This window comes from Halichoerus grypus, chromosome 14, assembly GCF_964656455.1.
Source record: "Halichoerus grypus chromosome 14, mHalGry1.hap1.1, whole genome shotgun sequence".
Classification (NCBI taxonomy): Eukaryota; Metazoa; Chordata; class Mammalia; order Carnivora; family Phocidae; genus Halichoerus; species Halichoerus grypus.
This window is the reverse complement of record NC_135725.1, coordinates 24,855,658-24,880,977: the sequence shown is the minus strand read 5'-3', so window position 1 is coordinate 24,880,977 and position 25,320 is coordinate 24,855,658. Positions and strand designations below refer to the sequence as shown.

Here is a 25,320-nt window from a genome sequence, read left to right as displayed (position 1 = left end):
GTCTCACCTAGATTGGGAGGTGGGGAATATTTCCCAAATGTTCCCAATGAATACTTACAGGCTTGCTTGCTTTCATTCATTCATTCATTCATTCAACAACAACAACAACAAAATATATATATATATATATATATATATATATATATATATATAATATTAAATAATTAAATATTTAATAATTCTTATATAATAATTTATATAATAATATATATTTTTTAAATATTTATTTATTTATTTGAGAGAGAGAGCACTGGGGGTAGGGAGGGGCAGAGAGAGAGACAGAGAGAGAGAATCTCAAACAGACCCCTCCTGAGTGTAGAGCCCCACATGGGGCTCAATCGCACAACCTTGAGATCATGACCTGAACCGAAATCAAGAGTCGGACGCTTAATTGACTGAGCCACCCAGGCGCCCCTCAACAAATATATATTGAGCACCTACTCAGTAGATGCTAAGCAGAAGGAAATACCCAGTAGGGCACAAATAATTCCCTAAGTTACCATGTCAAAAACTTTTTTTCCGTATCACACTATGTGGAGAAGCCGAGGCCCTGAATGGGAAGGTATGAGATGCATGTGCAGGGGCACAGAAAAAGTGGTAAAGAGAGAGCCAGAAAGGATGAGAGGCCAGCTCTGATTCACCTCAAGGCTCTTCGCTGATTTCAAAACCTTGGTCCCAAAAATCTAAGACCAGTGATAAGTTTAGGTTTAAAACATAATAAAAAATAAATAAATAAAATAAAATTCTCATCCTGGGTGTAGGGAGGGGCAGGGGGAGAGACGGAGAGAGAGAAAGAATCCTGGTCACTTAAAATCACCTGAAAAAAATAAAAATAAAAAAATAAAATTGAGTTTCTGTACTCTGCGGACTCAGGAACATTCTAGAATAAACCATCCAGCCAGATTATAAGGAGTGGTAATCAAAGTAATGGTATAAACTTCTCCATGAAACATGGTCAGAAAACAGCCCATGAATGTGAGGCAAGGCTTTCTGCACCATGAGAAAGTGTCAGTCATAGATTAAAAGGGGCCAAGACAAGCATATCTTCTCCCCTCTGGACTATCTACTTGCCTTACTCTCTCCACCTGCTCAACTTTGGGAGCATGGCATAGTTCCAGACAGCACAATCTATAAGGTTGTACAGCTGTCCCCCCTCTCCTGTGGGTCCTATTTCCCTGTCAGTGTCCCTCCCTTTGAATTATATTACTTTTTACAACTTTTCTAGCGTTTAAATAATTTTTATTTTTCTAATTCAAATTACTGCATCCTAGTTTCTCCTCCACCTGAGTCCATTGGTTTAGAAACATTTGCAAGGAGCAAGTTGGTTAGAAGGCACTGATCTAACTTGCCCAGGAAGGTTTGAAATAGAAATTACTTAATTGAGGGCCAGACCCATGCAGATAGAGCAGGTGGGAGCAAAGGTCTTGGTACATGGTATGCTGGGTCCAGCCAGGAAGGGAGAGAGAGACAAAGACGCACACAAAAGCAACAAGAGACACTTCCAGGAGCCAGCAAAATTAGGCTTCCTGTTGACCCACAGGGCTACTTCCTCCTTCCTCCTCAGAGCATGAGGTCTTGAGGTCAGAGACGAGGGAAGAAAGAAGTAGGTGGGGAAGAATTTAAAAGGCACAGGTGGAATAAGAGGTGGTCTGTAATGGCCCAAGAACTGACTATACTGCATGTGACTTTGACCTTGGCTGGAGATAACAAGGGGCCCCTTCTTAAGGAGGAAATGGAGAGGGAAGAAAGGAATGAGCTTTCAAGAAAAGCCACACTGGGGTGGGGTGGGTGGTTAAAAGTCACATACTGAATCATTATAAGGAGGGCAAAACATAGGTTCTTTGGGTGAAGAGTTGAGGTTTCAGAGCCAGACTGCCAGGCCTACCATTTAGGCAAGTTATCTAACTTCCATATCTATTTCCCCATCCAAAAATAGGTTCTAATATCCTACATCATAGGACTATGGGGAGATTAGTAGAAAGCACTAGCACCTAGCAAATGCTCAAGTATCAGCAACCATTAACCAAACCATTTAGGTGGGGATGCTATTCTGGTGCAGGGGCCAAACCAAACTTTGAAATCCAGGTGTGAAGTCTGCTTCTTCGTATAGCAGATACTAGAATCTACTGATGGGAAACTGTGGAAGACACCAACAGGCAACTTTCAATTGTTTTAATGTCAACCAAACATGAACCACAAGCCCCCCTGGGTCCCTGCCAGACTGAGAGACCTTGGCTCCCAGCACCTGTGTCTCTTCAAAAGGACTTTATAAAGTTATTTTTCAAATACTTTGGTTCATTCAGATCCATTTCTTATTTAGTCAAATGCATCTCTAAAAAAAAAAAAAAAAAATTATAGGCTCCAAATTTTTTCCATGTGTTTCTAATTAATCTATACTCATTTAGTCAATGCTCTTTGGAAAGATGTGCTTGATAACAAAAGTGATTTTAGGAATTGTCAAAAGCAACGTTTTTCCAAATGTAAGCAAATTCAAATGTGTATGGCACACTGATGTATTCTCTTTAATGCCTCACTATCAACTCTTCTGGCATGAAATAGTCTGATTCAAGGTTAAGACTAATACTTAGGAAGTGACCATGATTTCCCAAAACAGCACAAGAGTAAGGCAGGCCCGAGAAACCAAGGCTTCATCCTGGAGGTGATTCAGGCTTTGGCATCAAATGCATTTTCATTAAAAAAAAAAAAGAGACATCTATTATCACCCTTGATCCCTTTAGACAGACTGGAGATTTGCCTACTAAAAACAAATCAGAGAAGGCAGTGAGAATAAGAAGAACTTTAGTTTCAACTGATAGAGTCAAAGGGATTATATCCTTGTTTCCTTATTTTTTTTTCTCAACTGTAAGAAGACGTTTAGCTGTTAAGAACATTTCTGTTTCCCCCATGACTAAAGGGGTTGCATCTTTGGAATTTCAGACACAGTTAAGTTCATTCTAATTAATCTGTAAAAGCATTACAATGTGTAGGAGTTGAACTTTTTCAGTCTTTATCATGACTACAGTAAAATAATTAATTGTGTAACTTATGGTTGATAGCTTCTCTTCTAAATTCCCTGACACCAGGGACCATATATTCAGTGCTCAGCAACAGCATTCTCTAGCCCATAGTAGATGCACACAAAAAATATTTGTTAGAGGACTGAATGAGAATGCCTAAGACAGAACCCCAAGGAACTACTGTGTAGCATTAATGGTTGAGTAGAAAGGCTGATAGAGTACAGGAGAGGGAGAAGTCTGGGTGGGAGGAGGAAACTAGCAAGGTGTGATATCACAGAAGCCCGGGACGAGGGTATTTTAAGGAGGAAGTGGCCCACTGTGTATGAGGAAAACTGGATTTAAGGACATGAAAACCATCCATGACTTTGGCAAGGGTGATTTCCATGGAGTGGTAGGAGTGGAAGCCATATTGGAATGGGTCAAAGGCCAAATAAGGCAAGAAAATGGAACATTAGTCCATTTGGGCTGCTACAATAAAACACCACAGGCTGGGCAGCTTATAAACAGCAGACATTTATTTCTCACAGTTCTGAAGGCTAGAAGTCCCAGAACAAGACATCAGCATGGTTGCACTCTAGGGCCCATAGCCAATGCCTTCTCCCTATGGTCCTCATACAGTGGAAGTGGTTACAATCTCTGTGGGTCCTCTCTTGTAAGGGCACTACTCCCATTCCTGAGGGCTCCACCCGCATGACTTAAGCACCTCACAAAGGCCTCATCTCCTAATACCCTCATCTTTGGGGGTTAGAATTTCAACATGATGAATTATGGGGGGACACAAACATTGACCATAGCAACCTGTAAGTTCAGACAGAAGACTGGTTTTTAACAGGACGAGAAAGATGTTTATCTATGAATTCTTAGTTTCACAGCAATAAAAAATTGATAAAGTTGCAAATATCAGAGAAGCAAGGGAAGGAAGGAAGTACAATAGTGTGGAGGGAACTGCAGAGCATTGTGTCTGGCCCAGTAAGTAAGGAGTCCAGGCATTGTCATGTTATTGCTCTAAGGATAGCTTGTCCAAGCTGAAATCCACATTATCAAACACAAACTAAGAGATGCACCAGGTGGAAGATGGACAGGGAAGACTTCTACCCACACCTGAGAGGGAGAGAGCACGTTCCATTCCACAGACCAAGAGGAGGTAGAACTGCTTGTTTGAAATGGGTGTGAAAGATGCAAAAGAACCCTCACTACGTTGAGTTAATATATACAAGTAGAGAAAAAACTTGGTATCTGTTGCAAATACCTCCAAATGTAATTTACATCCATGGCACTGAAATTAAGGTAGTTTATAAGAACTTGCCACTGGACCTTGTTGGGGTTTTTTTTTTTCCTTGTTCTTTAAAGTGTTGATAAAGATGCATATACACTATCACAATTAATTTTAATATTTTAATAACTAGATTTCAATACAAGTGATTCCCTTTTAGTATTATATATTTAATTTTATGTATTTTAAACCATTCTGAAAGGAGTCCATAGGCTGCACCAACTGTCCTGCTTTGGGACACTTCCCCAAAGTTGCACGTAGCTTCAATCAGTGACAGAATTTAATCATAGCCACAGGGAGGTTAGAAATGTACCTTTATTCTGGGAAATCTTGGGCACCGCTAAAATTCAGAGCCCTATATTTAAAGGAAATAGAGAAGGGGCGCCTGGAAGGTTCAGTCGGTTGGGTGTCCTACTCTTGATTTCGGTTCAGGTCATGATCTCAGGGTCATGGTATCGAGCCCCATGTCGGGCTTCCTGCTGGGCGTGGAGTCTGCTTGGGATTCTCTCTCTCCCTCTCCCTCTGCCCCTCCCCCCTGCGCTCTCACTCTCTCTCTTTAAAAAGAATGGGAAAAAAGGAAATAAGAATAGATATTAGGGACAACTAGCAGTCTTGGCCACAATCTATTTTTCTATTGGGGTTATAGAATTCAACAGATGTTAATCATATCAAATTATTTATTGTTATTTTGGTCTTCATTATCCTTACTTTTGTCCATTTGATTTGTCATAGACTGAAAGAGTTCTATCAACCTCTTTCTAGATGTATTTCTAGGTATTTCTCCCTCAGTTTTCTCTACGTTAATCTATGCCATTTGTACACAGAGAGTCATGCTTGTCAGAGCATGAGATTGTACTCTGACCATTGTTTCTTTTGGAACACATTAATTGCTTTTTTTAATCCTGTATTCAGTCTTGGTCAGTTAAGATCATGACCACAGCATGTTTTATCTTTCTGAGTCACTGAGTCATTTCCAGGACAGATGCTCCTCAATTTATAATGGGGTTATGCCCCAATAAACCAATCGTAAGTTGAAAGTATTGTATGTCAAGAATGCATTTCATATACCTAATCTACCAAACATCATAGCTTAGCCTAGCCTACCTTAAATGTGCTCAGGACACTTACATTAGCCTACAGTTGGGCAAAATCATCTAACACAAAGCCTATTGTATAACAAAGTGTCGAATAGCTCATGTAATGTACTGAATACTGTGAAGTGAAAAACAATGGTTGGATGGGTACAGAACAGATTATAAGCATATCAGTTGTTGACCCTAGTGATCTCATGGCCGATTGGGCAAGGCCCAGCATCACATGCAAAGATCATACTCCATATCGCCAGCCCAAGAAGAGGTCAAAATTCAAAATTCAAAGTACAGTTTATACTAAATGCACAATACTTTCACAACATCATCAAATTGAAAGACAGCAGGAGATGTGAGTGTATGGTTGTGTCTGTTTGGTATTCCCTCTAATTCAATCAAACCCATTGATCTGTCAGATGGGCTTATTTGTTCTCAGCTCCTCTCAGCATATTTTATGTTGTGCTTTGTAAAAATCTTTTCACTACATGTTCGCGTATTTTTTAATTTTTGTTTGGTTTCTTCTGAAGACATTTTTTGTTTTAATAGTTCCTTTTATAACGAGTTTAAGATTATAAGTAATCACAAAATTAATATATTTCTAACTTCTGTTATTTTCTTTCCTTCTCTTTCACCACTTGATTTTAGCTGAATATATATTTTAGCATTTACCTTTCCCTCTTAAACACTGCTGCTTATAATCTCTTTCAGCTTCCAGAAATTAAAAGATAAGAAAATTGGCATACTCACCCTACCTTCTACCTTTTCTGTCCCTTCTCCTTCAAGTAAGTTTTCTGAGTATCTTTTCTACATTGTCAGGGGTTAAAATATTTGTAATTTGTTCTGGAATCTTAATCCCTGGATTAAGGTTTTAATTTATTAAATAGATTCAAAACATACTATCATTCCTCTTGCCATAATTTCTCATTAATCTTTTGTTTGGCTGAAGTTCTTCCTCCCTTCCGTCTTTCAATCTGATGATGTTGTGAAAGTATTGTGCATTTAGTATAAACTGTACTTTGAATTTTGAATTTTGACCTCTTCTTGGGCTGGCGATATGGAGTATGATCTTTGCATGTGATGCTGGGCCTTGCCCAGTCGGCCATGAGATCACTAGGGTCAACAACTGATATGCTTATAATCTGTTCTATACCCATCCAACCATTGTTTTTCACTTCACAGAAGTGAACTTCACTTCCTCTTCACTTTTCACTTCCTCTATATTCAGCTAAAATCCTCAAGAAAATCGTGGAAACCATATTCTATGAGTACTTGCAGGCTTCAATTTATTTTTATAAATCTAATCATTGTAAACCTTCCTCTGATTTTTCTCACTGGTTGTAGAACCGTGCCTTGCCTTTCCTTACATTCCTATACTTAGGGTTTCCATTTGCCCCTGGCTCACAAAGATCACAAGGGGAGAATGTTACCAGTGTCCTGTGGTCCTGTCTCCTCACACCCAATTCTAAGCTCCCTTCAGAGCATTCAGAGGTGACAGAGAATTGTGCCAGGGAAGTATGATAATGAACCACAGCCTGGCCAGGTCACCTCCTTAGCCCAGTCCATAACCCCACACAAGCCCATAAGAAAAACAGGACCATCTCAGGGAGGAACGATCTAGCTAGCACCCATGAACTACATTAAGGATTCCGTAAACCTGAGACTTGAGACAGAAGGCCACCTGAGCCAAGAGGGTCACGTGCAATAGGCAAAGAGCAAAGGCTTCTGGGATACCACCTCTGAAAATGCAATCCTTCCGAGGCAAAGCCCAGGCAATCTGGAGGAAACATTATAGAGAAAATGGCCTTAAAATATTTGACATTTGTAGACTTTTAAATGTACAAAATAAATAAAGGGGGAGACATTCCCAAACAATGTGAAAAGATCAGATTCACCAAACAGATATTGCCTCTTCCATGCCAAATTTCAACCACAGAGAACAAAGTGACTATAAATGCCTGAAAGCCAGCAAGTAAGTAGCAAACTCAACCATAAAATTAATATAAACGTCAACTGACAAAAGTCAATTACTCTACATGGCACTAGCTAGGTAATGAATGCTATGCTCCTATACAGTGGTGAACACGGCCTCAAGAAATTAAGCCTGGACATGAACCCAGAAATGACCATGGGACCCAGCCTTTTATCATAATGCAGCACCAATTAATATAGATAATTTGCCAATATTCCTGAAAGCAGTCATCCTAAGATTCATGGTGAGCCACTTCTTTTGATCTAATTGTTGCATTTTTTAATTTTAAGCCACTATTTGAAACAGTTGTTCCAATCTTGTCCCATTCCATGTCCATAGAAATGGACACAGAAAGGTTAAATTGATCACTTGAAGCTTAAAAAAAAAATGGAGGTATATTTCTGACACCCTCATTTAGGCATCTAAGGCTTAGAATGTTAGAACATATAGTAACCTTCTTGGAGAAGTAGAGAAAGCAGTCCTGTACCATTCTGTCTCTCCTCAGTTGTACAGACACTATTTTAGCTGCACTCTTAACGAGCTCAACAGCCCCCAGGAATATCTTTCCGTTGCAAAACAGTTACCAAGCCCTTCCATGCCTGCCATTGTGTTACGCACGTGGTATTCAGCCCAGAACAGGGGACAGAGAATCTGTCTTCTCAGCTTAGAGGCTCAGGGTATAATATAGATTGATACAGATTTACACAGTTCCAAGTTTTCCAAATGACATCACAGTCCTGTTTTTGCCACAGGCCTTGGGACTTGGACATCCATCGTAATTTTTCAGGCATCACTCCTCAGAATATATCCCACTTACTGTTTCTCAAAAGATTGCTTTAAAGATGTACAGAAATGGGGCGCCTGGGTGGCTCAGTTGGTTAGGCGACTGCCTTCAGCCCAGGTCATGATCCCAGGGTCCCGGGATAGACAGAATGGTACAGGACTGCTTTCTCTACTTCTCCAAGAAGGTTACTATATGTTCTAACATCGGGCTCCCAGCTCATCGGGGAGCCTGCTTCTCCCTCTGACCCTCTCCCCTGTCATGCTGTTTCTCTCTCTCCAATAAAAAAAAATAAAATCTTTAAAAAAAAAAAAGGTGTACAGAAATGTGAAGATAGAGAGGTAGAAGGATAGATACATACATACATACATACATACATACATACATAGACAGACAAATAGACACACACATAAGAAAATAAGCAACTATGATCACCAATCTAAATCTGTTCTGGTGATACAAAGCCTTCCAGCCAAGGTAGATTAGCAAACACTTCACAAAACTTGCTGTGAAGTGTCAAGCTCTAGAACCAGGTAAAGATCTTTATAGCGACTTTTCAGAGTCCTTATCGACATCGTATTTGCCTGATGGGCCATTCCCATCTGTCATAAAGTGACATCATCTTTGTCCCATCAAAGGTCAGGACGAAAGTCTCTCCAGGGGTGAAGGTGTCCGTTCTCGCCCCAGGCTCAAGCCCATTAATGCCCCCTTGGAAAGGCCAGTCATGCAGCCAGAGCACACCAGGCCAGAGCAGTTTCTGTGAAGAAGGTTGAAGAAAGGCTCCCCGGCACAGGGAAACAGTCTGCAGCAGAGAAACCCCAACCACAAAAACTGAGAAATGGAAGCCACATGGTAGAATCAGGGCCACCGTGGGAGGGAGAGACCAAGTTAGCGGAGCAGACACGGTTGCAAGAGAAAGCGCCAGACTAATCATGGAGACAAGACTTGTCCACAAATGCAGGAGGGCCCACTCCTGCTATCAAAGGAGAGCATCTACTTAAAACCAGTCTGTAGGGTGGGAGGCCCACTATCCTGTTTGAGAAATGACCGAAGCCTAGATATAGTTGAAAAGTGGCCAGGGGCGCCTGGGTGGCTCAGTCGTTAAACGTCTGCCTTCGGCTCAGGTCATGGTCCCAGGGTCCTGGGATTGAGCCCCGCATCGGGCTCCCTGCTCGGCAGGAAGCCTGCTTCTCCCTCTGACCCTACCCCTGCTTGTGTCCCTTTCTCGCTGTATCTCTCTGTCAAATAAATAAATAAAATCTTTTAAAAAAAAGAAAAGAAAAGAAAAGAAAAGTGGCCATAAGCATTTCAGGAATCTTTCAGCACCTCTGCCATTACTATCTGGCTGGGGTGTTTTCTTTTTTGAGTGTACACAATGTAACACAATGATACACACCGTTACACTAGTTTCGGGTGTACAACATAGGGATTCTGCAAGTTTCTGTACCATGCTATGCTCACAAGTGTAGCTATCATCTGTTGCCATACAATGCTATTATAATACCATTGACCCTATGCTGTACCCTTCGCCTGTGACTTATTCATTCCATAACTGGAAGCCTATGTCTCCCCCTCCTCTTCACCTGTTTCATCCATTCCCCCACCCTCTCCCCTCTGGCAACCGGCAGTTTGTTCTCTGTATTTATGGGTCTGATTCTGCTTTTTGTTTATTTATTTATTTGTGGGGTTTTTTTGATTCCACATATAAATGAAATCATACAGTATTCGTCTTTCTCTGCCTGACTTATTTCACTAGCATAATACCCTCTAGGTCCATCCATGTTGTCCCAAATGGCACGATCTCATCCTTTTTTATGGCTGTGTGATATTCCATTTGCTATCGATATAGACCCCATCTTCTTTATCTATTCATCTATTGATGGACACTTAGCTGCTTCCATGTCTTGGCTATTGTGAATAATGCTGCAGTAAACATGGAGGTGCACGTGTTTTCTTGAGTTTTTGTTTTCTTCAGATAAATATCCAGAGGTGGAATTTATGGATCCTATGGTAGTTCTGTTTTTAATTTTTTGAGGAACTTCTATACTGTCTTCCAGAGCGGCTGCACCAATTTGCATCCCCACCAACAGTGCACGAGGGTTCCTTTTTCTCCACATCCTTGCCAACACTTCTTATGTCTTATCTTTTTTATTCTAGCCATTCTGACTGGTCTTTTAATATCTATAGAGTTCAAATCAGGTCTTCTTGATAGAAGGGGAATTTAATCTGAAAGTGTACCGCTATCTTTTTAGATATTCCTGAGGCCAAAGTGTCCTGGCCCAAGGTCCAAACACTACAGGCATGGTACAGTTTGGGTTGGACAGTGAGTTCAGGTCCCATCCCAGTTATTCTGGTTGTATAACCTGAGTCATGCAATCCACTTAGCTTTGCCTTAGTTTCTTCATCTGTCAAAATGGAGAACGCAGGACTTTAAAGAGTTTAATCCTGTGTCTTGTAACTACTACATATTATATCAATGCAGGTGCAAAGAAAAGCAAAAACCAAAAGTAACAAGGGAGAAGCTTATTTCCAGCAGATAAAAGGCAGGACATGGGTAGTACAGAACTGGAGTGGAAGCACCTACTCAAGGTTTGCAGAGCCCCAAGTGCCCTGCAACTCACCCCTCTGACATCCCCAGGAGGGGACCCTGGCATTCATGGCCCAGCTGGAACCAACCACACACAAGGCAGCAGGACATAGGGAAAAATGAAAGGAACAAGGAGCACCAGCCATCTCTTAAGGGACATTCCCGAGCTGCCCCACTCAGGGCACCACATCTATTTATATTTCAATTGGCCAGAATCTAGTTAGAGGTGGAAATGCAGCCTCTTTTTGGGGTGGCTATATGTTCAGCTATAATCCTATAGAAGGGAAATACCCAAATAGATGGGGGGAATGGTTTCAGTAATTTCTTATGTTTTAGAAATTGTATGGTCTAGAAACTGAATGAAAGGAATACGAATATTAATAAGAAAGAAAGAAAGAAAGAAAGAAAGAAAACCTCTGTTGATCTGTACTCCCCGCAACACCCCCTGGAAATCTGTAGTTGCTTGAGCAGCATGGAAAGTGCAGGATCGAAGCTCAGGCACAAGGGACTCCAGGCTCAATAATCTGCCCTTCGGAGGATCTCAAGCCAGAATTGAGTACACCCAGCAAATAACACTAACTAGAGAAATTAAGTGGCTGCTTAGAAATACTCATACACAACACCACAACGTTGTCACCCACTCAGTGGAGTGACAAGCTTGCATTTAGAACACAATATTGGTTGTAGTTCAGTGCCCTAAGGTATGTAGTCATCTGTACTAATGTATCTACTTAATCTGAATTGCTAAGTAGGTGTAAAGAAACAAGGAGTTAAGGAGTAATTATGGACCACCCATTCAGGCCCTAGGACTCCAATTTGAAAATAAGCGATAAAACAAAGCCAAGCAATGTCTCAAGGGTTATTTTTCCAGCACCAATCAACACCCACAATACCCCCATTATTCCTGTTGGAAAATCCTCCGATGGGAAACATTGTTCTTCCTGAACATGTTAAAAAGCCAAGGTGTACACTCTACTAGGGGTAAAATAATCCCATTACATGTTACAAAATACATCCAGGAGTGCCCTTGTCACCACTTCCGCCTACTTTACCCCACCCCCAAACACACACACACACACACACAAACACACACACACACACACATATCCCTTCCTCTTGCATGAACTTGAAAAAGGCAGGCCCCTTCCTTGTGCTCCATAAGTTTCAGATTCTGCCACCAGGTGGCAGGAATAATCAAGAATTAGCAGGAATTACCAGGAAGGTTGGGCCGCTCCTCCTGGAACCAGAAAATGTCAGGATTCTGGAAGAGATCACAAGAACACACAATCGAAACTGTGGTATAAATGGGTAGACTGGGGCTGAGAAGATGTGACCTACCCAGCATCACACATGTAATTAGGGAACCCGAAGACCAGCCCCCTCATTTACCTGTGTCTTGTATTTCCATCAACTCATGCTGAGTTTTATTTTTAACTTTTTGTTAAGGAAATTTTCAGCGTCCATGAAAGCGAGATTCGTAAAATGAGTCCCTAAGTGGCCACCAGCCAGCTTCTGCAATTAGCAACACTTTTGTCATCTTGCCATACTGTATACAGCGCCCCCTACTGTATTTGTTACCAAATAATCAGATGTACCGCATGGCCACACCCGTTAATGCAACATTAAAATCACTGTGGTTCATTCACCCAACAAAGAATTGTTAGCATCTCCTACGTGTGGAGGACTGTGCTAAAGTAAGATATACAGCCGTAACCAAAAGGTCAGTATGGCAACAAGACTTTCATGCATAAATCAAGCGTGTGCTGGAAGTTAGATTTTATTCATGCTTTATACGCTCTCGTGTTTCGATAGATAGAAAATGCAACCTAGGTCAGAACTGTCATTCTTTTATAGCTCCTTGGGGCCAGTCAGAGATCTAAAGTTAAAATCAAAGTCATACACTTGTTCTTTCAAAGACAAGGTCACAGCCGACAGGCCTAGCAGAGGACATTTCCTGAAAAGCTATAGGGACCTACCTGACACGGTTTATCTATCTTGTTGCCTTACTTGGAATGAAGTAACTGAGGAAGGCAAGCTGGGATGAGATGGGAGAAAGACTGGACCCCGCCCCCCCCACCCCAAAAGGTAAAAGAGAAATGAGCCAGGTGTCTGTCACATCTCAGAACAGCCGCTCAGGGGCGAGGACATTCCTCCAAGAACACAGCTTACTCACTTCCTTAAAGTAAAATCACCACAGCCTGACAAAAGAAGGCATTTTTCTTATTCTCATTACTACCAGAGGTTGCTTTAAACTAAACAAAACACATTTTAGCATCTCAAAATCCAACATCTAAGAAGAAAACTATCTGGACTACATTTTGCTTTATTTTATATATTGGAAGCCTGTGTTATGTGACACACCCTAGTCTCAACTCTGCTTATTTAAAGTCACATGACTTAGATGGGGACGCCTGGTCCTCCTCTCTCTCTTTCTCAGGTTGGACCACACCATTCCCTCTATCAGAGCAGAGCAAACCAGAAATCATCTGTCTCCTTCTGAGCCCAAGATTCACTGGTTCTTTCTTTATTCAGCTGACGCATCTGAACACCTCATCTTTGCCACCCCATCCCTCAAAAGTCTTCTAGGTCCTGTTTCTTGAAATAACATTTGGGTTTTTTGGTTCTGAAATTGTATTTTTGCAATCTGTACTTTTTTCTTAGAATGAAGATGACTTTGATGAAAGCCAGAACACATCTGGAAACAACTCGCTAAGGTGTAGAGTTGCGCAGAACAGAGAACACAAAACCGCCAAGCAGGTACTCCGGTGATGGTTCGAGTGAATCTATTACCATGGTAACCGCTGTGCAACAAGGACTGAGAGCTGTGGGGACAGAAAGTGGGCGCTCAGCTGGCACTCAGAGGAATGAATTAAATGGTAATTAGGATGTGTAAGGCAGAGTCATGAAGAAAACACACATGCTCAAACAAAGAGATCTTGTGTTGATACACCTGTCCCCAGAGTTTTCTGCTGGGGAGAGTATGTAGGCTTTCTCTGGACACTTCACTAGTACAGATTCCAGGCTCCATCCTAAAGCAAAAAGCACTGGCTTAAACCAAAGCATCTCAATTTTAAAGCAAGTGAGGCAGATGAGGAAGGTTCTAAGATATGGTTCTAAAACTGTCCATCATGCCCTAGGGTTCCCCAGGGACACCTAAGTTTACAGCAGACTGAGGCACTCTGTCACAAGGCCACTTATATTTTTTATATATATATATTTAATTCTGGGTAGGAGCTCATTTGAAGAAAGCCTTCTGCTGCTAAAAATCCAGCAGATTATCCATGTAGACCATCCTTTTTTTTTGGTAATTCTGGGTGCCGACTATCAAGCCATTTATTGGAGGGAGTTATTCTCATGATAAAAAGAATAACTTGTTTGAAGTAGAAAATGTGGGAAATTATTGTAGCAAACTTTGGAAGATAAAAAAAAAAAATTACCTATATAATTCCAGAAAAAAATCAGTGCCTAACATCTTAAAATATGGCCTTTTAAGGCAAATATACATCCACGTGCCCATGTCATGGGCCATGTACGTTCATCAATTGCAACAAATGTACCACTCTGGTAGAAGATGGTGCTAACGGGAGAAGCTACGCATGAGCAGGGGCAGCAGGTACACGGGAAATTTCTACTTTCCCCTCAGTTTTGCTGGGAACCTGAAACTGCTCTTTAAAAAATGAAGTCTTTTTTTTTATTGTTTCAAAAAACAATCAAAAACAAAAAAAATTAAATACTTTACTGTTATAAATAAGAATATAAAGAGCAAGGAGGAGCCACTGGATTTGGCAACAACAGTCCTTGGATGACCTTGGCAGCAGTCATCTCAGTAGAAGTCTGAGTGAGTAGGATGTGAGGGCCGCTAAAAGTAAAGGCAATTCTTTCAAGTCGTTTGGCTGTGAAGGGAAGGAGGGTGGGTAGATGTCCCATGACTATGGGGTCAAGAAGATTTTGTTGTTGTTATTGTCAGTTTTGGTTTGTTTAAAGATGGAGACAGGTACTCACTTTGGCAGCACATATACTAAAACTGGAACGACAGAAAGAAGATTAGCATGGCCCCTGGACAAGGATGACATGCCTATTTGTGAAGCATTCCATATTTTTAACACCAAAAAACCATAAGCCAGTTAAAAAATGGGCAGAAGACATGAATAGACATTTCTTCAAAGAAGACATCCAGATGGCCAACAGACCCATGAAAAGATGCTCAACATCACTCAACATCATCATTTGAATGCAAATCAAAACCACAATGAAATATTACTGCATACCTGTCAGAATGGCTAAAATCAAAAACACAAGAAATGACAAGTGTTGGAAAAGATGGGGAGAAATAATGAATCGTTGAACACTACATCAAAAACTAATGATGTGCTATATGCTGGCTAACTGAACTAAATAAATAAATAAGGAAATTAATTAATAATTAATTAAAATTTTAAAGAAGATGGGGAGATAAAGGAACCCTCGTGCACTGTTGGTGGGAATGCAAACTGGTGCAGCCACTGTGGAAAAGAATATGGAGGTTCCTCAAAACTTTAAAAATAGAACTACCCTGTGATCCTGTAATTGCACCATTGGGTATTTACCCAAAGAATACATAGGGATACATGCACCCTTATGTTTATTGCAGCATTATCTACAATAGCCAAACTGTGGAAGCAGCCCAAGTATCCATTGATAGATGAATGGATAAAGAAGAGGTGAGATATATATATATATATATATATATATATATATATGAATATTATTGGGCTATAAAAAAGAATGAAATCTTGAAATTTGCAACAACATGGATGGATCTAGAGAGTATAATGCCAACTGGAATAAGTCAGTCGGAGAAAGACAAATACTATATGATCTCACTGATATGTGGAATTTAAGAAACAAAACAAATGAACAAAGAAGAAAAGAGATAAACCAAAAAACAGACTTAACTAGAGAGAGATGGTTACCAGAGGGGAGGTGGATGGGGGGGGGAGGTGAACTAGGGGAAGGGGATTAAGAGCACACTCATATGATGAGCACTGAATCATGTAGAGAATTGTTGAAGACTATATTGTACACCTGAAATTAATATAAAACTGTATGTTAATTTTATTAAAATTAAAATTTTTTAAAGAAAAAAGTGTACCAATCTGACACGTAAAAACAAACAAACAAATAAATAAAGATGGGAACTGTTTGGGGGAAAAAAAAGAACAGTTAATGCCAGACATTCCATAGGCAGTAGGTAACTTCAAATTTCACTGTAAGAAAATAATAATTATGATTATTTAAATCAAATATTTGTCAAACTTTAACATATTGGCTAAGCTAGGTGTTAGATGGGAATGAAATGAATAAGGCTCCTGTATACCCCTGTCCTCAACAGCTGCAGCTTGGACTCCACTGGCCTCTTTTTCTATTACCCTCCACCTTCCTAATTCCTTGGATCCAGCCCAGAAAATGAAGGTAGTCTAAATGAAACATATAATGGAATTTGGCATCAAAGGACTATATGATCTTTGAGAATCCTTTCAGCTCGGAGACATGCTTATGACTTAATTTATTTTATTTTATTATTATTTTTAGAGAGGGGGGTGGCTAAAGGGAGAGACAGAATCTTAAGCAGGCTCCATGCCCAGTGCAGAGCCCGATGCAGGGGTCAGTCTCACGACCTGAGCCAAAATTAAGAGTCAGACACTTAACAGACTGCCCCGCTTATGACTTATTTCTGAGTTCTCGCAAAGTACAGAGAATCACTGGCTACCTGGGATATGACAGAAAATAAAAGCTGAGATATGGCATTATCCCTCTTACAGCACGTTCAAAACTGCTCCACGTCTGCATACTTCCTTGTCATCCTCCCTTGCCATGCTTACAATAGCTGGACCTATTTGAAACATTATTGCAAAATGGAGGCAGGAAATCCTCTATGCTATCCTGAGAACAGAATGGGTCGTGGATATTTAAAAGTTTGAGTTGCACATAGAAAGATAGCCCAGGTATATACTTCACTCCATTAAATAGAGCAAGGGTTCACTGAGAAAGGGAAATGCATCCAAACTTTAGCCCACTGATAGAAGGACCCTAGTTCCCAAGGGAAAGCTTATCAGCTCTTGAAGATACTGGGCTCGTGCTCACATCTGCAGACCAAGCCTTAGCCTGCCAGGAAAATAAACCAGCCTTGGTCTTAGTCCTTTGGAAACCAGGGCTGGCAGAGTATAAAAGGAGATTTAGGTGTAGGGTTAGGTTGTGTATTTGAGACCTTTCTTGTTTCTTAAGAAAGGCTTGTATTGCTATATACTTTCCTCTTAGGACCACCTTTGCTGCATCCTAAAGATTTTGAACAGTTGTTTTCATTTTCATTGGTTTCCATGAATTTTTTTAATTCTTCTTTAATTTCCTGGTTGACCCATTCATTCTTTATTGGGATACTCTTTAGCGTCCAGGTATTTGAGTTCTTTCTGACTTTCCTCGTGACTGAGTTCTAGTTTCAAAGCATTGTGGTCCGAAAATATGCAGGGAATGATCCCAATCTTTTGGTACCAGTTGAGACCTGATTTATGACCTAGGATGTGATCTATTCTGGAGAATGTTCCATGGGCACTATAGAAGAATGTGTATTCTGTTGCTTTGGGATGGAATGTTCTGAATATATCTGTGAAGTCCATTTGGTCCAGTGTGTCATTTAAAGTTTTTATTTCCTTGTTGATCTTTTGCTTAGATGATCTGCCCATTTCAGTGAGGGGGGTGTTAAAGTCCCCTACTATTATTGTATTGTTGTCAATGTGTTTCTTTGCTTTTGTTATTAATTGGCTTATATAATTGGCTGCTCCCATGTTAGGGGCATAGATATATAAAATTGTTAGATCTTCTTGTTGGACAGACTCTTTAGGTAGGATATAGTGTCCTTCCTCATCTCTTATTATAGTGTTTGGTTTAAAATCTAATTTGTCTGATATAAAGATTGCCACTCCAGCTTTCTTTTGATATCTATTAGCATGATAAATGGCTTTCCACCCCCTCATGTTAAATCTGGAGGTGTCTTTGGGTCTAAAATTAGTCTCTTGCAGACAGCATATCGATGGGTCTTGTTTTTTTATTCAGTCTGATACCCTATATCTTTTGATTGGGGCATTTAGCCCATTTACATTCAGGGTAACTATTGAAAAATATGAATTTAGTGCCACTGTATTGCCTGTAAGGTGACTGTTACTGTATATTGTCTCTGTTCCTTTCTGGTCTATGTTACTTTTAGGCTCTCTCTTTGCTTAGAGGACCCCTTTCAATATTTCTTGTAGGGCTGGTTTCGTGTTTGCAAATTCTTTTAGTTTTTGTTTGTCCTGGAAGCTTTTTATCTCTCCTTCTATTTTCAGTGACAGCCTAGCTGGATATAGTATTCTTGGCTGCATATTTTTCTCATTTAGTGCTCTGAATATATCATGCCAGTCCTTTCTGGCCTGCCAGGTCTCTGTGGATAGGTCTGCTGCCAATCTAATGTTTCCACCATTGTAGGTTACAGACCTCTTGTCCTGAGCTGCTTTCAGGATTTTCTCTTTGTCTCTGAGACTTGTTTTACTATTAGATGTCGGGGTGTTGACCTATTTTTATTGATTTTGAGGGGAGTTCTCTGTGCCTCCTGGATTTTGATGCGTGTTTCCTTCCCCAAATTAGGGAAGTTCTCCACTATAATTTGCTCCAATATACCTTCTTCCCCTCTCTCTCTTTCTTTTTCTTCTGGGGCCCCAATTATTCTAATATTGTTTCATCTTACGGTACCACTTATCTCTCAAATTCTCCCCTTGTGATCCAGTAGTTGTTTATCTCTCTTTTTCTCAGCTTCTTTATTCTCCATCATTTGGTCTTCTATATCACTGATTCTCTCTTCTGCCTCATTTATCCTAGCAGTTAGAGCCTCCATTTTTTTAATTGCACCTCATTAATAGCCTTTTTTATTTTGACTTGGTTAGAGTTTAGTTCTTTTATTTCTCCAGAAATGGATTCTCTAGGATCTTCTATGCTTTCTTCAAGCCCAGCTAGTATTTTTATAATCGTCATTTTGTTCAGTTTTTTATTTATTTATTTATTTATTTATTTGAGAGAGAGAGAGTAAGCAGGAGCAGGGGGAGGGGCAGATGGAGAAGCAGGCTCCCCAGTGAGCAAGGAGCCCAAAGAGGGACTCGATCCTAGGACTCTGGGATCATGACCTGAGCTGAAGGCAAGACGCTTAACTGACTGAGCCACCCAGGCGCCCTATAATCGTCATTTTCAACTCAGTTCTGACATCTTACTAATGTCCATATTGATTGGGTCTCTGGCAGTCAGTACTGCCTCTTGTTCTTTTTTTTGAGGTGAGTTCTTCCGTTTTGTCATTTTGTCCAGAGAAGAATAGATGCCTAAACCCAGCAGGAGAAGAGAAATAATAAAGATCAGAGCAGAAATCAATGAAATAGAAACCAAAAGAACAGTAGAAGAGATCAACAAAATGAGGAGCTGGTTCTTTGAAAGAATTAATAAGATTGATAAACCCCTGGCCAGACTTACCAAAAAGAAAAGAGAAAGGGCCCAAATCAACAAAATCATGAATGAAAGAGGAGAGATTACAACCAACACCAAAGAAATACAAACAATTATAAGAACATATTATGAGCAACTCTATGACAGCAAATTAGATAACCTGGAAGAAATGGATGCATTCCTAGAGACATAAACTACCAAAACTGAACCAGGAAGAAATAGAAAACCTGAACAGACCCATAACCACTAAGGAAATTGAAGCAGTAATCAAAAATCTCCCAACAAACAAGAGCCCAGGGCCAGATGGCTTCCCAGGGGAATTCTACCAAACATTTTAAGAAGAATTAATACCTATTCTTCTGAAACGGTTCCAAAAAATAGAAATGGAAGGAAAACTTCCAAACTCATTTTATGAGGCCACCATTACCTTGATCCCAAAACCAGACAAAGACCCCATCAAAAAGGAGAATTATGGACCAATATCCCTGATGAACATGGATGCAAAAATTCTCACCAAAATACTAGCCAATAGGATCCAACAGTACATTAAAAGGATTATTCACCATGACCAAGTGGGATTTATTCCTGGGCTGCAAGGTTGGTTCAACAACTGCAAATCAATCAATGTGATACAATACATTAATAAAAGAAAGAACAAGAATCATATGATCCTCTCAATAGATGCAGAAAAAGCATTTGACAAAGTACGGCATCCTTTCTTGATCAAAACTCTTCAGAGTATAGGGATAGAGGATACATACCTCAATACCATAAAAGCCATCTATGAAAACCCACAGCAAGTATCCATTCTCAATGGGGAAAAACTGAGAGCTTTCCCCCTAAGGTCAGGAATGTGGCAGGGATGTCCACTATCACCACTGCTATTCAACATAGTATTAGAAGTCCTAGCCACAGCAATCAGACAACAAAAAGAAATAAAAGGCACTGGAATTGGCAAAGAAGAAGTCAAACTCTCACTGTTTGCAGATGATATGATACTTTATGTGGAAAACCCAAAAGACTCCACCCCAAAACTGCTAGAACTCATACAGGAATTCAGTAATGTGGCAGGATATAAAATCAACCCACAGAAATCAGTGGCACTTCTATACACCAACAAGACAGAAGAAAGAGAAATTAAGGAGTCAATCCCATTTACAATTGCACTCAAAACCATAAGATATCTAGGAATAAATCTAACCAAAGAGGCAAAGGATCTGTACTCAGAAAACTATAGAATACTCATGAAAGAAATTGAGGAAGTCACAAAGAAATGGAAAAACATTCCATGCTCAATGATTGGAAGAACAAATATTGTGAAAATGTCTATGCTACCTAGAGCAATCTACACATTTAATGCAATCTCTATCAAAATACTATCCACTTTTTTAGGGGCGCCTGGGTGGCTCAGTCGTTAAGCGTCTGCCTTCGGCTCAGGTCATGGTCCCAGGGTCCTGGGATCGAGCCCCGCATCGGGCTCCCTGCTCCGCGGGAAGCCTGCTTCTCCCTCTCCCACTCCCCCTGCTTGTGTTCCCTCTCTCGCTGTGTCTCTCTCTGGCAAATAAATAAATAAAATTAAAAAAAAAAAATACTATCCACTTTTTTCAAAGAAATGGAACAAATAAACCTAAAATTTGTATGGAACCAGAAAAGACTCCAAATAGCCAGAGGAATGTTGAAAAAGAAAAGCAAAGCTGGTGGCATCACAATTCCGGACTTTAAGCACTATTACAAAGCTGTCATCATCAAGACAGTATGGTACTGGCACAAAAACAGACACATAGATCAATGGAACAGAATAGAGAGCCCAGAAATGGACCCTCAACTCTATGGTCAACTAATCTTTGACAAAGCAGGAAAGAGTGTCCAATGGAAAAAAGACAGTCTCTTCAACAAATGGTTTTGGGAAAATTGGACAGCCACATGCAGAAGAATGAAACTGGACCATTTCCTTACACCACACACAAAAATAGACTCAAAATGGTTGAAAGACCTAAATGTGAGACAGGAGTCCATCAACATCCTAAAGGAGAACACAGGCAGCAACCTCTTCGACCTCAGTTGCAGCAACTTCTTCCTAGACACATCATCAAAGGCAAGGGAAGCAAGGGCAAAAATGAACTATTGGGACTTCATCAAGATAAAAAGCTTTTGCACAGCAAAGGAAACAGTCAACAAAACCAAAAGACAACCGAAAGAATGGGAGAAAATATTTGCAAATGACATATTAGATAAAGGGCTAGTATCCAAAATCTATAAAGAACTTCTTAAACTCAACACCCAAAGAACAAATGATCCAATCAAGAAATGGGCAGAAGACATGAACAGACATTTCTGCAAAGAAGATATCTAAATGGCCAACAGACACATGAAAAAGTGCTCAACATCACTTGGCATCAGGGAAATCCAAATCAAAACCTCAATGAGATACCCCCTCACACCAGTCAGAATGGCTAAAATTAACAAGTCAGGAAACGACAGATGTTGGTGGGGATGTGGAGAAAGGGGAACCCTCCTACACTGTTGGTGGGAATGCAAGCTGGTGCAGCCACTCTGGAAAACAGTATGGAGGTTCCTCAAAAAGTTGAAAATGGAGCTACCCTATGACCAGCAATTGCACTACTGGGTATTTACCCCAAAGATACAAATGTAAGGATCTGAAGGGGTACGCGCACCCCAATATTTATAGCAGAAATGTCCACAATAGCCAAACTATGGAAAGAGCCCAGATGTCCATCAACAGATGAATGAATAAAGAAGATGTGATACACACACACACACACACACACACACACACACAATGGAATATTATGCAGCCATCCAAAAAACCTGAAATCTTGCCATTTGCAATGATGTGGATGGAATTAGAGGGTATTATGATAAGCTAAATAAGTCAATCAGAGAAAGACAATTATCATATGATCTCACTGATATGAGGAATTGGAGAAACAAGACAGGATCATAGGAGAAGGGAGGGAAAAAGGAAACAAGATGAAACCAGAGAGGAAGACAAACCATAAGAGACTCTCAATCTCAGGAAACAAACTGAGGGTTGCTGGAGTGGAGGGGGGTGGGAGGGATGGGGTGGCTAGGTGATGGACACTGGGAAGGGTATGTGCTATGGTGAGTGCTGTGAATTGTGTAAGACTGATGAATCACAGACCTGTACCCCTGAAACAAATAATACATTATATGTTAATAAAATATTAAAATGCTAAAAAAAGGAGATTTATGCAGCCTCTAATATTAAGTTCATTTAGCTCATGCCTGAAAACAGAGCAGGGGTTGAATGACTGCAGTAGAGACAGGAGCAAAAAGTAGAGATATAAGCCTATTCCCTAAAGAAAAAGAGGAAACCCCAAAAGCTCCTTTGGAAGAAAAAGGTGAGAGAAGTGTGATCTGGATTTTTTGTGATAAAGGGGAAAATGTCTGCAGAAGTAGATAATAGGAGCTATCTTCTTGCATAATAATTTTAAAAGAGCTTTTGTCAGTCCTTTGCCAAAATTCTGAGCAAAAGAGATGAGGGTCCATTATTCCCTGGATTCTCATTATTCCATCTCTGCTGCAACGTTTGATTTCCAGGATGAAGAGCAAGTCACCATGGAGCAGGATTCTTTAAGAAACAAAGAAGATGAGGAGGATGATCCAGAGACACATCAAAAAGGGTACAGGTTCAAACCAGAGAAGTAACCATACTGACCTCCTATTTGGTTTTGCCACTTTGTTTTATCCTCATTTAATTTTAAACATTTATTATTATTTATTATCTATTACCACCACTACCACCACCCCCCTTCCCTACTACCCACCCAACACCATTTTCAGAAAAATTAATGCTCTATGATAATCACCGTGGTAAATTCAAACTGCTGATATCTTAGGAACCCAATATCCAGGACAGTCTTCTAATTAAAGGCATAAATTACCAACTAATTGCTCCAGTCCATGCAAAAGTAGTTAATTCATCTTCTCAATGTCAATCAATAAGCAATTGATTTCTCAAAACCCAATCCACATTAAGTCCCAACAAACTTGCTCTTACGTTGTAGTATCCTGAAGGTATTCCAACTCCTTATTGCCCCATGAGGTAAGAGAGGCAAACTGTTTTCTTTATTTTTTGGACCAGGAAAATGAAGTGACCTACTCAAGGTTAGTCAGCTAGCGAGGAACAAAGAAATGCAGAAAACATGCTTCTGGAAACAGAGCTACCAGAGAAGTGACCTACTCAAGGTTAGTCAGCTAACGAGGAACAAAGCTAACTTAACAATTTCAGCTTCTGATTCCTAGTCCAAGATTGTCTGGTTTGTCATAACACTCAAGTATTTGTCAAGTTTCTGAATGCCCATTTAAATTTTATTTAAATTTCTATGTCTCTGAGGAACTTTGTTTTTATGCATCAGAAGGTATCTCTGGAGTTGGTGAGAATTAGGATTAAAAGCTCTTGTCACCATCCAAAATATTTACTACCTCAGAAACCTGAGCTTAGTTCCATCTTTCATTTTACTTTATGGATCTCTGACCCCAGGGGCTGAGAAATTCTCTTGGGTGGGCAAAGGTACTCAGGTTTCCCCTAATGTTAATGGGATAGAAGCAATCACCAGGAGGACAGAAGTGGTCTAGTCAAGATAACCAAGTGGCTGAAGCCTCTATTTCGAGCTACTTTACTTTATGCAGTGTGAGATTGCTGTCTTGGACCACATACATTCTGTGCAATTAAAGAATCTGATGAATCCAACCTAAAGTACATGAATGTGCTCAATTCAATGTTGCCCTCCACCTCTGCCACTTTGAAACACTATCAGAAATTGAAGATGATGGATCATCAACCTTTCCTAAATTCAACCATGAAAACTTAGTCTTTACTGAACTTTTATTTCCTCCACATCTTCTGGATCAGTATTTCTAATTCACTAACATACATAACATCAAAGTTTTCATGAAGTAAGACTCATCATTACTATGTGTGATATGCTCTCATACATTCTATTCTTTCTTATTAAAGAAGGGTGTCCCGCACTGTGCTCTTCATAATCCACTGATGGGTCCCAACCCACAGTGGTAGAATACTGTTCCAGATAAGCAACACACACTACCACTTCATTTATCTGGTAATTCAACAAATACCCATCAAGCAGCCTCATCTCCAAGGGTCCTAGTGCAACCAGGCTCATATCTGTTCTCCAGGAAGTTAGCCAGTCAAGACTTCATCACAAAATATGATCAAAGAAGACAGTAGGAGTAAAGCACAGAGGAATGCCTCTGTCCGAGGAGATGCAAGGTGTTGTAGGAGTGAGGGGCTTGGGCTCTAACCTGAAACGTGCAGGGGGTGCCAAGACTTGGACACACAGGCATAGCTGCTGCAAGGTGGAGAAGTGGAGGGGAGGTCCCAGCTCAGGGTTGAGTCCTTTGAGATCCTGGAGATGAGGAATCTCCTCTAGGAACTAGAAGTGGCAATGATTAAATGTGTGAATAAATTCCTTCCTCCAGTGGGAGAAGAGGTCTCCATTAGAAGGGGCACTGAGGAAAGAGGTGAATGCAGGGAAGCCAGATTTCATGGCAGGAATGGAGGGAACCAGGAGCACCCCAGGAAAAGTAGAGGACAGTCACTGTGTGTATGGCCCTGAGGCCCCTCCAAACTCACTCGCTGATGGACACTGTCCTCCCCAGCAGAAGTGATCGGATGCACATATTGCTCACTCACTACCCACCACCCCCTAACAAAGCTCTGGACAGAAACAAAGGCATGCCAACAATGCCAGAACTTTCTGGAAAGCTATATTACAACCTACTGGCTGGTAGCTCTGAACTCCACAAAACCCTTCTTTACATTTCAAGCACCCAGTGAAGTCTGTCAGTCTCCCACTAAAACCTACGGTAAGCCGGCACAGGGAACAGCCCGCTCACTCAAACTCTGTGAGACCAGAAGGGCTGAGAGTTTCTAAAATCAACATTTCATAACTGTGGCTTAAAAGCTATCAGAGGCCCTCAGAGTCCAGTGAGAAACACTCTCATCTTATGATTTATTTTCGGCTTTTGTTTAGTTACCAGCTCCCCTGCTCTGTTTCCAGAAGCATGTTTTCTGCACTTCTGTAAGCCCTCAGGGCTT

The 25,320-nt window shown here is 40.5% G+C and overlaps 1 protein-coding gene and 1 non-coding gene across 2 annotated transcripts in view; both read left to right on the top strand.

Moving 5' to 3' along the window:
• SLC28A3 (solute carrier family 28 member 3) overlaps nucleotides 1-25,320 on the top strand; it is a 53,116-nt gene that overhangs the window by 5,717 nt on the left and 22,079 nt on the right. The window contains exons 2-3 of the mRNA XM_036113476.2: nucleotides 13,377-13,472; nucleotides 22,797-22,879. Coding sequence (XP_035969369.1) covers nucleotides 13,377-13,472; nucleotides 22,797-22,879 — 179 coding nt within the window. The remainder of the gene's footprint in view (nucleotides 1-13,376; nucleotides 13,473-22,796; nucleotides 22,880-25,320) is intronic.
• On the top strand, nucleotides 14,710-14,816 carry LOC118549216 (U6 spliceosomal RNA). The gene has a single exon (XR_004923991.1). It is a non-coding gene; the product is annotated as a U6 spliceosomal RNA (small nuclear RNA).